Source organism: Carya illinoinensis, chromosome 2 (genome assembly GCF_018687715.1).
Source record: "Carya illinoinensis cultivar Pawnee chromosome 2, C.illinoinensisPawnee_v1, whole genome shotgun sequence".
Lineage (NCBI taxonomy): Eukaryota > Viridiplantae > Streptophyta > Magnoliopsida > Fagales > Juglandaceae > Carya > Carya illinoinensis.
This window is the reverse complement of record NC_056753.1, coordinates 4,874,273-4,891,173: the sequence shown is the minus strand read 5'-3', so window position 1 is coordinate 4,891,173 and position 16,901 is coordinate 4,874,273. Positions and strand designations below refer to the sequence as shown.

At 39.5% G+C, this 16,901-nt stretch overlaps 1 protein-coding gene across 2 annotated transcripts; it reads right to left on the bottom strand.

The window, feature by feature from the left end:
• Positions 1-10,277: 10,277 nt before the first annotated feature.
• Positions 10,278-16,226, bottom strand: LOC122298362. 2 transcript variants are annotated; one of them, XM_043108087.1, is made up of 3 exons: positions 16,067-16,226; positions 15,715-15,943; positions 10,278-10,742 (listed from the first exon to the last, which is right to left on the bottom strand). In XM_043108087.1, exons 2-3 carry the CDS (start codon positions 15,895-15,897, stop codon positions 10,668-10,670), a joined length of 258 nt encoding a protein of 85 aa, XP_042964021.1. In that variant the 5' UTR covers positions 15,898-15,943; positions 16,067-16,226; the 3' UTR covers positions 10,278-10,667. The 2 variants fall into 2 exon arrangements, with proteins under 2 accessions (XP_042964021.1, XP_042964028.1); XM_043108094.1 differs by lacking the exon at positions 16,067-16,226 and having other exon boundaries at positions 15,715-15,958.
• Positions 16,227-16,901: the final 675 nt, after the last annotated feature.

Below are 16,901 nucleotides of genomic sequence, written 5' to 3'. Positions count from 1 at the left end.
CACAGAGATTGCAAATAATTTGTACATGGCTGGTCTTTGAAAACCAACCATACGAAAATGAGAAAATGAGAGTGCAATAGAAATCCAAACAATCAATCAGAAATGAAGCTCTACAAACAGAGAGATGATTATCTTTTTATTGCAAACAAAGAGAGGAAGGATCCAAGACACAAAATCCTCGTTCAGTTTAGGAGAAAATGCGTTTAATAGAGGAACTTATTGGATTGGACAGCAAAGACGAACGGCGAAGTCGAACGGCATGGTGCATTGGTGGCTAGGATTTCTAAAGCTCTGAGAGGTGCTGAGATGATATTCTACAACTCGAATATTGGGTTTCTAAAAGTACTTAGAGGTGCGGATTTATCGGTTTCGACCGATATTGGTTTCTCTCAACCCGTAGGAGACTTGGATTCGAAGAATCCGACATTTGTCGAGTAGGCTCAATTCGGTTGCATCGGACGGACAAGCCCAAGGGCTTTTTTGCACACCCCTAAGTGATATATTATAAATTGAAGTGATTTTATATTATTTTATTTTATTATAAAAGTAACTTTACTATATCAAGCCATATTAATTTGTAAATTTACTAATGAAGACAACTGCAATTTCATAAAATACTTCAGTTGTGCACTTCATGTCAAGCCAATTAAAATAATTAATATTCCCTAATAACACAGAACAAAGAAATTATACACATCCATTAATTACTTATCATGAGGGTTAGTAGGCGTTTCATTCTTGTTACCCATCCTCTTCCCTTCTTCTCTACACTTATAATTAAATATATGAATTTTGGAAATAAAGCCAAGAATATATGCGATGTACGTGCATCCAGCAGAACTTTGAGATGTAAGTTACATGGGGAAAACAGCCTCCAACAAATATCATAAGAGCCTTTATTTTTCGTGAACAAAAAGGTTGTAAATAGGGTTCCACATATGGTTTAAAATACTAAACTAAAAATAAATTAATAGATTCTAAAATATTATAGCTAGGATGTATAGCTCCGATAACTTTTTCTCTCCGTACACTATTTCTCATCTCATATGCTAGGGAAGGTGACTAAAGACTTGGTACTATGTACGTACTCTAACAATGAATTGGATGAATGCCCTTTTCCGACGGTAGCAAGGAGTTTATTAGAACATCCAGCCTAGGCAACAGTGCTTACATTACACAAAGGTCCTCTAATATATTTGGTAGATACCTAACCATAGTATAGTTCAAAGGCAGTGGAAGGAGAAGTCTCATAATCAATCCCTAAAGAATTGGAATTAAGGTATCGGTCAAAGGAAGATGGCAATGGAGTTTCATGCGATGTATGGCAGCGTGGGCAAAACCGGAGGGAAGGAACAAAGGGGGGTTGAAATGCCCAAACAGAAACCATGCACAAAAGGTGCATGTGGTGGAGTTAACCCTAAATCATACCTAGAGGGAATTTCATGTTCTGTTGCAGCCATTAAAGGCGGCACCAGAAGAATAGAGGAGATACCGAGAAGTGTGGGACTGCCAAATCAGGAAATGAAGGGTAGTATGGGTATTTCGAATGAGATCGAATTTATTGTGAAAGAGAAGGGTAGAGAGAAAAAGTTTGCTACACCAAAAGAAGGGATGGTGGCTCTCTTTTCAAGGAGCACGGTGCAGGGAAAATTTCTATGCAAAAACATTAAAGACGAGCTTATAGAACTAAGGGAGAGGGTCATTGGTTTAATCCAGGATATGGATCTAGGCTCGAATCAGGAAAGACAAGTGAAAGCATAGGAAAGACAAGTGGGCACAAGAGAAATAAGGAAAACATGGGCCTAAAAAGGGAAAATGAAAGTTCATGACCCAATAGGCCATCCAGCCCAATTATAGCAAGTCGAAGATGAGGCTCACTCCGTCTTTGAAATTGGGTTGTCCTCTAGAGCTACAACAAACTATTGGAGCGGGCGTTTCTCTAGAAAGAGACATCACATAAATGATCGTTCGAGGAAGGCAAGCTGGTGGCCAGCATCCAAGCTGACAAAGTGGTGGCGGCAACGCTGGCGACAAGAACAATAGACACCAAGCTGGTTTTTGAAGCAAAAATGTTCATCTAGCCTGTCAAAGCTGAAAGAGAACACCTTGGTTTCCTTACAGACAATATTTTCCCTGGAAATAGAAGGTATAAAGAGCCTGGACTTTGTTCAGCCAATGGATGAGAATTGTAAAAAGGGTATTTTGGGGGAGGAAGAAATTCCAAACAATGTGATGGTAGTGTTTAACTCGGTTGGGGCTCAATGAGAGTATTTGCAAGTGTTGTATCATGACTCAGACAAGTTGAGGGAGGCACAAGCAAGCCTGTTGGTCAGTGATGATATTCATTGGCAAGAATTCACTTCGTTTTTTTTTTCTCTGCACCCAAGCAACAATAGCTACAACCAGGTCTCGGATTGGGTATTACACAAGACAAATGAGATTCAAAATTGTGCGGGAATCTTGTGTGAAGGTTTTGAGGACTAATTCATAGCCATTCTCGCAGCTATAGAGGTTGGACAGACCCATTTTAGCTCATCTAGGTCTCCATGGAGATCTAAGGTACTTCAAGTTTGAGAATATATAGTTGAAACCAGAACGACTTCTTAACAAAGTCTAATAGTGGTGGTCCTCTTATCAATTTTATGGAAAACCAAGTTACATCTTGGCTTGAAAATTGAAGTACCTGAAGAAAGATTTGAAGGTTTGGACTGAGCATGTGTTTGATGATGTGGGAGGTCATAAAAGTACTTCCTTTGAAGAGCTCAAGGGTTTGGAAGGAGTGAAAAAGAAGAGAAAACTATCTGAAGTGAAGAGGGCTCATAAAACCCAAATGACCATGGATATTGAAGGGTATCTCTATTGGAAGAAATATATTAGAGACAAAAGTCGAAAGCACCATAGTTGAAGGAAGGGGATACATGCACCAAGTTTTTTCACCGAGTGGCTAATGATGGGGTGGCTTCCAACCAACTCGAGATCACAAATTACGTTGTCAAATATTATAAGAATGTGCTTCATAACAATTCTCTTGGAAACAGAGATTAGATAGGCTTACTTTTGACCTTCTTGGTTCACAAGATGTAAAACATGTTGAAATGTCATTTGAAGAGATGGAGGTCAAGGAAGTGTTAGAAAGCATGATGGGTGACAAAACTCTAGGCCCCAATGGCTTTTCTATGGATATTTTCCAAACATGTTGAGAAGTGCTCAAAAAGGACATAATTTTTTTTTTTCGGGGGGGGAGGGGGTGCCTTTCATGAGTTTCATGAAAGTGAGAGTTTTGAAAAAACCTTAAGCAACTTCTATTACGCTCATTCCAAAAAACCTGGTGTGGTAGATAAGAGATTATTGTTCTATTAGCTTGGCAAAAATTATATACAAGATTCTATCCAACGTTTTGACGAATAGATTGAACAATTTAATGTAATGGATAAGTTAATATCAAAGTCTCAAAATCCCTTTGTGTAAGCAAATTCTGGTGCTTATTCCTTGTTGAGTACTGTGGAGTCTGGTCTACACCGCTTGAGCGGAGTCATTGGCCGCTCAAGCGAATTCAGGCAGAGTCGAACGCTCGATGTTAGCTCGACAGTGAGCTAACATCAGAAGCCTTCGCTCTAGCGGAGGCATTGGCCGCTTGAGCGAAGTCAGGCAGAGTTGAACGCTCGATATCTACTCGACAGTGAACTCGAGTAGGATGCGGAAGGGAAGTTCGCTCGACGCGCGCTTGACACGCCGCTCGAGCGAACATGCATTTTGAGGATTTTCTGCCGTTTAACTATATATATATAATATTTTACATCATATGGACATACGGTTGATGTATGAGACAACACAGTGGACGTACTGTGTTGAGATCCATCATTGTAGTGTGATATTCCTCAATAATAAAATCATCTGCAGCTCCCGTGGACGTAGGCAATTTGCCGAACCACGTAAATCTTGTGTCGTGTGTGATTACTTTTCTCGTTCTATATTTTTTTATTCTCTTTTCTTCAATTCATTGTCATCGTTTTTCACAACAATTGGTATCAGAGCCAGGTCCAGGTCTGAGGAAAAACGATGGCTGGAGATGATTTGAAGGTATCGGGGATCGAGAAGTTTGTGGCACGGATTTTGGATACTGGAGGATGCAGATAGAGGACTACCTCTATGGGAAGAAATTTCATCTTCCACTATTGGGGAAGCAACTGGAGAAGATGGATGATGCTAATTGGAACCTGTTGGATCGACAGGTTCTGGGGGTTATTCGATTAACCCTGTTGAGATCCGTTGTACACAACGTCATCAAGAAGAAGACGACTGCGGATCTCATGGCGGCTTTGTCAGGTATGTATGAAAAGCCGTCAGCAAATAATAAGGTACATTTGATGAAAAATTTATTCAATTTGAAAATGACAGATGGTACGTCTGTTGCACAACATCTGAATGATTTTAATACTATCACAAATCAATTGTCGTCTGTTGAAATTGAATTTGATGATGAGATACGTGCACTGATAATATTGGCTTTGCTGCCAAATAGTTGGGAAGCCATGAGAATAGTTGTTAGTAATTCTGTTAGAAAATCTAAATTAAAATATGATGATATTCGTGATTTGATTTTGGCTGAGGAGGTGCGCAGGAAAGATTTAGGCGAGACCTCGAGTTTGAGTTCAGCTCTAAATGTTGACTCTCGAGGGAGATCACACAACAGGAACTCAAACAGAGGAAGATCAAAATCAAAGAACAGGGGCAAGAGCAAGTCGATGTCTGGTCAGCAGGCAACTTGCTGGAATTGTGGCAAAGCTGGCCACATAAAGAAGAACTGCAAAAACCCTAAGAAGACGGAAAATGATAATGCTAATGTGGTAACTGAAGAAGTACATGATGCACTATTGCTTGCAGTTTATAGTCCAGTTGATGACTGGATACTGGATTCAGGGGCTTCCTTCCATACATCTTCCCATCGGGATCTAATGCAGAATTATGTTGCAGGTGATTTTGGGAAGGTGTATCTGGCTGATGGTGAGGCTTTGAACGTAGTGGGGATGGGAGACATTGATATTGCACTCCCTGCCAAGAACAAATGAACCTTGCAAAAGGTCAGGCACATTCCTGAGTTGAAAAAGAACCTCATTTATGTTGGGCAGCTCGATGAGTGTGGTCATTCAGTGGTGTTCTCAGATAGCACCTGGAAGGTCACAAAAGGGGCATTGGTACTTGCTCGGGGTAAGAAAACTGGTACACTATATATGACTACTGATTTTATTGACACTATTGCTACTACCGTTGCAGAAAGCATGCAGATTTATGGCATTGCAGGCTTGGCCATATGAGTCAGAAGGGTATGAAAGAACTTCTGTCTAGAGGCAAGCTACCAGAACTGAAGTCAGTTGATCTCAATATGTGTGAGAGTTGTGTTATGGGGAAATAAAAGAAGGTCAGTTTCTTGAAAAGTGGCAGGACGCCTAAGACAGGAAGACTTGATCTTGTGCACACAGATGTGTGGGGTCCTTCCCCAGTGGCATCTATTGAAGGTTCTCGCTGCTATATTACGTTCATTGATAACCATAGTAGGAAGGTATGGGTTTATTTTTTGAAGCATAAATCTGATGTATTTAATGTTTTCAAAATTTGGAAAGCCATGGTTGAGACAGAGACAGGCCTAAAACTGAAATGTTTGAGGTCTGACAATGGTGGTGAGTATGTCGATGGCGGGTTTAAGGAGTATTGTGCAGCTCTGAGTATCAGAATGGAGAAGACCATTCCTGGGACACCACAGCAAAATGGAGTTGCTAATCTTATGAACAGAACCATCAATGAACGTGCTAGAAGCATGAGGTTGCACGCTGGACTACCACCCACTTTCTGGGCAGATGCAGTCAGCACTGCCGTCTACTTAATAAACAGAGGGCCATCAGTTCCACTAGATTGTGGATTGCTTGAGGAGGTTTGGAGCAGAAAAGAGGTCAAATTTTCTCATCTTAAAACTTTTGGTTGTCTTTCTTATGTACTTATTGATTCTGATGCTCGTAATAAACTTGAGGCTAAGTCAAAGAAATGCTATTTCATTGGTTATGGAGACGATGCATTTGGCTATCGTTTCTGGGATGATCAGGGTCGGAAAATCATAAGAAGCAGAAATGTGATTTTCAATGAGAAAATTATGTATAAGGATAAGTCTAGTACAGCTTCTGCAGTAGCTCCTCAGGAATCCGAATTTGTAAGATTGGATGACCTATCAGAGGTCACAGTGCAATGTAGAGATGTGAGCGACGGGGAGAGTGGGTCCAGTGCACCCATTCCTATTATTCCGCAGGCAATTTCAGAACCGTCCACTCCTACAGTTGCAGTTCGCAGATCAGTTGGGACTATACGTCCTCCACAGCGTTTCTTACCTACTTTGAATTATATTCTGTTGACAGATGGTGGAGAACCGCAGAGTTACGAAGAAACCTTGCAAGATGAAAATTCTAGCAAGTGGGAGCTGGCCATGAAAGATGAGATGGATTCCCTGTTAGGGAATCAGACATGGGAGTTGACAGAACTTCCATCAGGAAAAAAGCATTACACAACAAGTGGGTGTACCGGATGAAAACTGAGAATGATGGCAGTAAGAGGTACAAGGCTAGACTTGTTGTAAAAGGCTTTCAGCAGAAGCAGGGTATTGACTACTCTGAGATCTTTTCTCCTGTGGTGAAGATCACAACCATCAGGATGGTACTGGCTATGGTTGCTACTGAAGATCTATTTCTTAAGTAGTTAGATGTAAAGACAGCTTTTCTTCATGGAGACCTTGAAGAAGACATTTACATGCACCAGCCTGAGGGGTTTGTGGTACAGGGAAAGGAAGGTTCAGTTTGCATATTGAAGAAGAGCTTGTATGGCCTGAAGCAAGCTCCTAGACAGTGGTACAAGAAATTTGACAACTTCATGCACAGTGCAGGGTACATTAGATGTCAGGCAGATCACTGTTGCTATGTCAGGCATTTTGACAATTCTTACATTATTTTGTTGTTGTATGTGGATGACATGTTGATTGCAGGGGCTAGTATCGATGAGATCAATAATCTGAAGAAGCAGATGTCAGAGCACTTTGCAATGAAGGATTTGCGAGCTGCAAAGCAAATCCTTAGCATGAGAATTGTCAGAGATAGAGTCAGAGGTACATTGAGACTCTCACAGGTTGAGTATGTGAAAAAGGTACTCAGCAGGTTCAATATGGACAAGGTCAAACCAGTTGGCGCACCTTTGGGAAGTCACTTCAGACTCAGCAAGAATCAGTCACCAGAGTCAAAGGAGGAACAAAATTACATGAGTAAGGTTCCTTATGCCTCAGCTATTGGTTCACTTATGTATGCTATGGTTTGCACAATACCGGATATTGCCCATGCAGTGGGAGTTGTGAGTAGATACATGAGTAACCCAGGAAATCAACATTGGAAAGCAGTGAAGTGGATTTTGAGGTACCTAAAGGGTTCCTTAGAAACCTCTTTGTGTTTCTTTGGAGAGAGCTTGGAGGTGCAGAGCTATGTTGATGCTGATTTAGCTGGAAATATTGATAGCAGAAAGAGTACCACGGGCTTTGTTTATACATTTGGTGGTACTGCAGTGTCATGGGGTTCTAATCTATAGAAAACAATTTCTTTGTCTACAACAGAAGCTGAGTATATTGCAGTGTCAGAGGCTGCAAAGGAGATGGTATGGCTACAGGGCTTCTTAGAGGAATTTGGTAAGAAGAATCAGAAAGGCACTCTCTACAGTGATAGTCAGAGTGCCATATTCCTTGCCAACAATCCAGCATTCCATTCCAAGACCAAGCACATTCAGATCAAGTATCACTTCATACGGTCATTGTTAGATGACGGACAGTTGTTACTTGAGAAGATTTGTGGAAGCAAGAACCCTGCTGATATGTTGACAAAGGGTGTTACGCTTAAGAAACTGAAGTTGTGCGCAACTTCAGTTGGTCTTCTAGCATGAAGATAGGGGCAGTGAGTTGCAGAGGTGGAGGATATTATGTTTGAGGAAAACGGCGATGCAGCAAGTGTACCAGTCTCCAAGTGGGAGAATTGTTGAGTACTGTGGAGTCTGGTCCATACCGCTCTAGCGGAGTCATTGGCCGCTCGAGCGAATTCAGACAGAGTCGAACGCTCGATGTTAGCTCGACAGTGAGCTCAAGCAGGAAGCCTTCGCTCGAGCGCTGCTCGAGCGGAGGCATTGGCCGCTCGAGCGAAGTCAGGCAGAGTTGAACGCTCGATATTTGCTCGACAGTGAGCTCGAGCAAGATGCGGAAGGGAAGTTCGCTCGACGCACGCTCGACACGCCACTCGAGCGAACATATGTGTTTAGGATTTTCCGCCGTTTAACTATATATATGATGTTTTACATCATATGGACGTACCGTTGATGTATGAGAGAACACAGTGGACGTACTGTGTTGAAATCCATCACTGTAGTGTGATATTCCTCAATAATAAAATCCTCTGCAGCTTCCATGGACATAGGCAATTTGCCGAACCACATAAATCTTGTGTCGTATGTGATTGCTTTTCTTGTTCTATTTTTTTTATTCTCTTTTCTTCAATTCATTGTCATCGTTTTTCACAACATTCCTAACAAAAACTTGGATAGTAGATTCAAGTCGAGAGAGCCAAGACTTTTGTGCAAGCAAAATCTAAAAAAGGCTTATAATATGTCAATTAGAGATTCTTGCTTTAAATGCTCGAGAAATGTGTTTTTGGTATGAAATGTTACATATGGATCCATCATTGTATTTCTAGGGCATGTTTCTCCATATTAGCGAGTGGTATGCCTAAAAGCTTCTTTAAAAGCTCACAGGAAAATATATAGTTGCAAGCATAATTGTGTACTAATCTGTGCACCAATATGATGTGATTGGTCAAAAAGTAGATTTTATTGAAAACGGTGTTAATTTAAATTTTAAGTATGAATGAATCAGTATTGGTACACAAATTAATACGCGACTGTGCTTGTATATAGCAAAACTCAAGCTCACAAGGCTTGAGACAAGGTGACATCTATCTCCACTACTTTTCGTTTTTGGGATGGAAGCATTTAGCAAGAAGATCAGGCGATGCGGAGGGTGTGTCATATCTAGGTTCTTGGCTGGGGAAGCCAATATTGGCACTCTCAACATATCTCATATATTATTCACTGATAAAACCATAATCTTTTGTGGGGCTCAATATGATCAAATCCAAACTTTGAGGGCTCTGTTTTTATGTTATGAAGTTGTGTTAGGGCTTGTTTGGAAAAAGTTTCTATCCTAAAATTCTCATCTCATCTCATTCCATCCAATCTCCTTCCCAATCACTCAAATACAAATACTTTCAAACTAATCATTACAACTTTTCTAAACTTTCAAACAAAAAATAAAAAACAATTTAACTTTTTCAAATTCAAAACAAAAATAATATTAAAAAAAACTATTTTAACAATTATCAAACTTTTCTCTCCTTTCCTAAAACCCAAAAAATACTTAACTCAAATATTTTCACTACTATTCATAAATCATCTTACTAATATTCACAAAATTCTCATCTCATCGCATTCTCCAAACATCCCTTAGTGTTAAAGGAGAACTTGACCAAATAAGTAGTTTCAGTGGAGATGTTCCTAATATGGAGAGCATGGCTTCCATTTTAGGATGTAAGATACCTATGAAATATCTTACCCTCACATTGGGTGTCCCGTTCAAATCAATATCTATTTGAGATAATGTTCTAGAAAAAAAAAAAAAAAAAAAAAAAAAAAAAACAATAGAGAGGAAATCTATATCAATACAAATATGGAAGAGTATTTCGAAGACAAGGATGTCCCTAAAGGCAAAATTATTTATATGGATGGCTTCCTAGGAAGAGATTCTCACTCTAGACGTTAAGAAAAGTCGAATCCTATTCATGGATTGATATTGTATGTGAAAAAGAGTGGAGAGTCATTTGGCCATCTCCTCCTACATCAAAAATATTGCATGAAAATGATAAACACACAATCGTAGCGAGTACTTCATGTAATATAATACCCTATGGATCCGTTTTATGTCTGTTTTGACAGGTACCTCACTAGATATCAATTCAACCGGAAACAATCTTCATCCCGATTTAGGGTAGAAGTTAATAGTATGCCTTTTATTAATTTTTAATTGCTTGCAAATATGGGATAAAGAAAAGGAAAAAATTCTTCTCATGATACATACATCTCTCCAATTTAATGTTCTCCAGAGGATAATTCAGAAGCGTTTACTTAAGGCCCAAGACAAAAGTGGCATTCAGAAGTTAAACCAAATCAGATCCCATCAATTATAATTCGTTCTCAACCAATGTTATTCTCTCCATTCTCATGGTTAAAACTTTAAGCTAAAAAAACCAACATTGTGGCAAGAAACAAAATAGTATCAATATGACAACATCCAAGACTATCTTATTGTTTTCTTTATGAAAGCAAGCGAAATAGTTATCATCTTATTTTTGTTATAGATAAAACAGCAAGATGGGTAGCCCGCACTATGGGTTCTAGATCCAAACCATATAAAACATTAACAGAGCGAGTCTCAGAAGAATGCCCATACTCTCTGCAATCAACAGATACAAGAAATGGTAGCAAACTGCAAGAATTAGATATCCGACCTCCACTGATGCTTCTTCAAATGAGGGTCCAGGATAGACTTAGTAGTCTTTATTTCCAAAGTTTTTGCACCAGAGCTGTGAAGGAATTGGTCGAACAGGCTGATGAGGCCGTTGCTGCAAGAAAATAGTCAGCTTAGCTATATTCCTATTCATCATAAGACAATAAGGAACCAATGAGAGGTAGAATAATAAGACGTTGGTTATCAAATAATAGAGAGTTAGTCCCATTGTTATATAGGAATAGCAAGTGTAGAAACCAATTTAAATAAGTAGGGTAATACTATATACAATCCTGGAGTGTGCAGTCTCCACATACTCCCTTGAAAGAAAGTGAAGGCCACTATTAAAAATAATAGCTTTTTCATTTGGGTCCCAAATTTATCCACTTTTTTCAAAAGAAATATATGAGGACTGCACACTTCAAGATTGCAAATATAATTTTTTTAAGTAAAAAAAATAACATTCCCAACAATGACAAAGATGAAGAGGGTGATGGAGATAATATTGTTAATGACGGCGAGGGAGAGGATGATAATAACAACAATAATAATAATGATGAGGATGATATGAAGGATGCACAGGGGTAAACAGTAATTAAACATATCACAATACCCCTTTTATATCAACGCAGATGCCTCCCATCAAACAAATAAAATAAGATTTTAAAGACCCTCTCTCCCACCTCACCTTGTAGATGAAAATGACGACAAGGAAGATGAGCACCTAAAAATGATGATGACGTGGCCGTTGTAATGATGTGCAAGGGTAGCAGCAATTAAATGCATCGAAGCTACCCTTTCATATTGATGCAAATGCAACCAACAATTAAACATATTTGGAACGAGCTAAGGAAAGTGCTACCCATATATTAGGGGTGTACAGAAACCAACGTCACCAATCAGAACTGGCCGAAACCAGTGGAGAGCCGGTCTGCCAGATGTGCAAAATGTAAGAAACCGACGGCGGTCGGTTCAATTCAAGTTTGAACTATATTCAAACCGGTGAACCAACCGATATAATATATATATATTATTCTTATATAAAACAACGTCATTTAACTTAAATGAGTTAAATGGCATCGTTTGACAACTACGTTTTTTAAAAAATTAATAAGAAACGACACTAGCATCATTTTACAACTAAGTTTTTGAAAAAATCAATAAGAAACGAAGCCGTTTGGTTTAATACACCAAACGGCATCGTTTTGGGTTAGGGTTTAATAACCCCCTCCCCTCTCTCTTCTTCATCTCGATTCTCTTTCTCTCTCCTCTCTCACACACCATGCCGCACCACCGTCTCTCTCTCTCTCTCTCTCTCTCTCTCAACTTGTCCCTCCGTCGGCCGGCACATTCGTTCTAACCAGCCGAAACCAAGCACTCACTCATCTCCTCTGTTTACCTCTCATCCAATTGATTCGTGTGATCTGTCCCTCATCTCTCCAAGCTCTCTCTTCTCTCCAGAGTCCTTCACCTCTCCTCTTTTCCACCGTTGGCCCACCTTTGTTGTGACATTGTCGATTAAGCCTCTTTGACTAAGGCTAGGTTTGGATATAAATATAGTTTCAACTTATCTCATCTAATCATTACAACTTTCCTAAATTTCCACACAAAATATAATAAACAATTCAACCTTTTCAAATTTCAAAACAATAATAATATTAAAAAATAATATTCTGTCAATATTTTATTCAATTTTTAACTTTATCTCATCTCATCTCAACTCACTATCCAAACCTCACCTAAGAGGTAATTGGTTTAGCATGCTGTTTTTTTTTTTTTTTTTTTTTTTTTTTTTTTGCATACTAGTTTATAACAAAGTGCTCAGTTTTGATGTTTTGATGTTTGATAATTAATTTTCCTATTAACTTAGGAGATGATTTGAAAGAGACCCAAACATCAAGTCCCCCCCAGTGCACCCAAACATCAAGTCCCCCCCAGTGCCCCTACTAGTAGTACTTGTCCACTTCCTAAAAAACTATAGGGGAAGAATCCGTCTGTGTCTGTTGTTTGGGATCATTTTACGAAGGTGGAGGGTTGTGAAAGTTGTTCTATAGATGACTCTTAAGGCAAGTGTAATTGTTCTAGCAAGATATAATGTGATACTCCATATAAAAAAGATAAGGGTAGATAGTGTATGGGATCCCACATTACTTGGAAATGAGAAGTTCTTACTTTTTATAAGGTTCCAATGGGGCTTCATTTGTATCATTGACTAATCATTTTGGAGTATAGGCCATGTGATTTAGGTCTTCCATTGGGGCATTACAAATTGTATCAGGGTAAAAACTTAGTAAGAACTTGGAAAGAGACTATGAGGTTGTCGATTGCATAGTTGGTAATTACCGATGAGTTTCCATTTAGAATTGTTGAAGGGAAAGGATTTTGGAAGATGTGTTGGTCTTTTGTACCTCGGTTTAAAATGCCATGTCACATTAACGGTTGCAAGAGATTGTATGAAATTGTTATCATCATCCAAATATACTAATATTTGATGTTTTTATTCTTATTAATGTTTCTATATAGAGTTGGGTGTACAATCAAACGTCACAACTATTGAAAATTTAAGGCTGAAGCAACAAGTGTGAAGACTACAAATGACAAGAACCATTGCCATTTATTTATTTTAATCGCATGGTTGCTTACAACAATTTGTTTTTATTTGTAATGTGTATTAAACGTGGAGTTGTTTTAATTTTTTTTAGTTACCTAGTAATTAGTATAGTAGTATATACTTACACCATCACTATTTTACTATTGCTAATTTTTTTTTTTTAACCTAACATTATAAATGATATTAAAATTAAAATGAAACTTGAAAATTAAAAATGGGCTTTAAAATCCCACTACAATCAAATTAGGATTTTAAAGCAACCCAAAAAAAGGCCCCAAAATGATATAGACATAGGGTAAAAGAAGCAGCCCAAACCAACCTCCAAACCCAAAACCCCCGAAAATCAGCCGGAACTGGTCCGGCCAGTTTTCCACCTCTCCAACGGCCGGTTCGGTCGGTTTTTTTTTGGGGGGGGGGGGGGGTATAAAATTTTCGGTCAGTCGGTTTCAGTTTCGGGTCGGAACCGACTGGTTTGGTTTTCACCCCTACCACATATACACTAGAACTCCAAAATAACTAGTCAATTTGAGTACCTTTATAACTTACCCACTCTATTTTGGTTATTTGTATTTCCAATATAGGACTGAGGTGTTACAAACTTCCCCTCTTAATTCCTGACATTCTCTTCAAGCTCATGCCATGCAATGGTCCAATATCACATGGCTGGTCTTTATTAGGTGACTCCAATGCCATATGTAACAACCTAGGGAAAGCACTAACCACATATGTGCTATAACCCCAAAACAATATTCAACTTAAGCTTCCTTTCACATTCAAAGCTTAGTTTCACCTAGTAAGTAGCCAATGTGGCACCCATGACTACTTTTATAAATTACCCATTCTATGTGGATTACTTACATCCTCAATGTGAGACTGGAGCATTACCCAGAGAAAGCCCAAACCATATCTAGGCTTACACTTCAAAGGATTAGTCAATGCTACGATTGGAGCCCTTAAAATAATTACAAATTGCTAGAGTTTCTCCCTTCCAATCAATATGGCTCCCATTCACCACCCTATCATGATAATCTGAGGTATTATAATATCGCAGTCCCCCTTTTTTGTCAATCCAAATGTAGATGCTTCCTATATAACAAATGCAAAAAACATCTAAACAAACTCCTTCCCTCCCTGACTTCCCACCAACTTCATTTTTTTTTTTTCTTGATATCAATTTGACTGCCCAACTTTAGCTTTTGATAAGTAAACAACTGACCAACTTTAATCAGATAGCACTTATTCAAGCACTCCCAAAGCGAATGCCTATCAATCTATTATAAGAGAGGAGCTCTCTCAGCTTCAGATTCTCAGCTAAAAGGTACCTTTTCTACAAAGTGGCAGTCTTTAAAATAGCACATATGGCCACAACTACAAAGAGGCAGCTTGCAGTTTAGCCCTATCAAAAATTGGCTATTGAATATATGAAACAAGCTAAGTGATGTCATCAATAAAGTCCCACGTTTCAAGAATAAGTGTTAAAGCAGATAGATTTACGGTAAAGCTTGACACAAAATACCGAGTACCCATGCAGCAACCTCCAAACCAATCTCATATTTAGTTTGACTTCCAAAATAAATACTAAGTACCCATCAAAGTTTCAGTACTGACTGACGTGGGTGACTGTAGACACTAAAATATAGCAAGGATTCGATCCTTCCATTTTTCAGCAAAGTAATTGCAACCTGTTAACTAAAAAATTTAGAATGCACCCGAAAGATTAAATCTTTCAGCAATTAAGTTGAAAAGTATGAAACTGTAATGCCATAAGAGTAAAAAAGAAAAAACCTACGGAAGTTCCAATTGCAGATCTGTAAGCTTATATGCTAAAAAAATTCAATTGCGTAGCCATTTCCTTGGGTTAAACTAATGGCCCTCCCTGTCAATCGAAAATCATTATTCATCATGGCCCCTAAAAGCCTAGAGAAAACTGTTCGGAGGTTCCCTTCATAACAGACCTTTCAAGAAGCTTATTTCAAAAAAATAAAAAAACACTAAGGATAGGATTTTAGGATTTTATTAGAAAAGGCGGAAACTTTATGTATACTGGATGTAGATAAAAGAAAACTGCCCAAGAAACTTTCTAAACTTACAAGATAGTTGATAACTAAATCCACAACCGTCAGTAGCATAATTGAATTTTCATACTCAATTCGTTTGCATTTGTGACAACAACCAAGAGCTCAGCCGTTACACGTGCAAGAATTTTTCTATAAGGTTCTAGAATCTCAATGGTGTATAACCTAAGATCCATAAATTCCAATTTCCCCAAATGCCCTAGATTTCTCGGCAGCCAAACAGAAACTCACATGTTGACCAGGAAAAACACTGGAAAGATAATGCGAGATAGAGTAAATAGCTGGGAGAGATCTCGCATTCAAAAAAAAAAAACCCCAATTTTCTTCACCTCCCCAAATTTTCAGAGGGATTTAACACAGAAGAGTAAACAAGTAAACAAAGAGATCGGAGAGGAGAGGACCTCGAGCTCGGCGGACTTCATGGCGATGGGTATGCAGATGAGGAAGACGCCGAACATGGCGATGGCGGTATTGCGGCGCCAGTGCTTGGGCCGGCAGTTTGGGCCGCCCGTCATGCTCCAAACCTTGGCCCTAAAATCCCCGTGGGACGCTTCCCCATGTCCATGATCTGCTCCACCCCCCATGAATTGTTACGCCTTCTTTTCCTCTTCCTCTCTCGTTCGTCTTCGGCTGCAAGCAAAAATCCTAAATCAGTATATCATGCCTATTAGACAGGCGCACAGTTATGCATTATTGAGGAAGGAAATGGATTTGTAGAAAGATAGGTTTGGTTGTGGTGGGATAATAGCTTACCCGAGAACTGAGAAATGGTGGAATGAATCGGAGTGGAAGACGAAGAAATCGAGCTTTGGACGGATACAGCAGTGTCTTTCTACAAGTGGTTGTTGGTGATAATGGTGTGCAATGAAGGACTCTTCTGTCTTTTCACCTCTCGCAAGCACTAATTGGGCCTTTTATTATTTTGAAAAGTGGCTAGAGATACAAAGAGATATCAGTATTATGTGTTTTTTTATTTCCTCTTTCTTTTTCTCCTTTCTCCTCGTGCATTTCCCCTCTTCTCATTTTCCTCTCTCTTTCTCTTCCAATTCCCTTATTGCTAGCTTAGATCCAACAACTATCGACCATGCAAGCTTGTCGCTCAGACCATGACCGGCACGGGCACGATGGAGGGGTAGAAAAAAAAAAAGGGGGGGGAGATGGTGAGATGCCATGAGCTCCACGCTTGCGATGCCGCTTGGACTACTGGCATCTTTTTTCCAATATAAGGTTGTCCCCGACCACCATGGCCAACACAGGGAGAGGGCAAGGGGGGAGAGTGAGGAAAAAAATAGGGGGAGACGGCAAGTTGTCATGAGCTCCACGCCCGCGATGCCGCTTGGCACCGCTGGCCTTTTTGCCCACTATGAGGTTGTCCCCGACCACCAAGGTCAGCACAGGGAGAGAGCAGGGGGCAGGCACAAGGGAGGGAGAGAAAAAAAATAGTAGACACAAAGAGGTCCCATACACCGATAGTGTGCCACGTCTTTTTTTTTTTTTTTTTTTCCTTTCTCTCCGTGATCTCTCATGCCTCTTCCCTCCCCTCTCTCTCACCTCTCCCTGCGCCTAGTGGTCGAAGACCACCTCACGG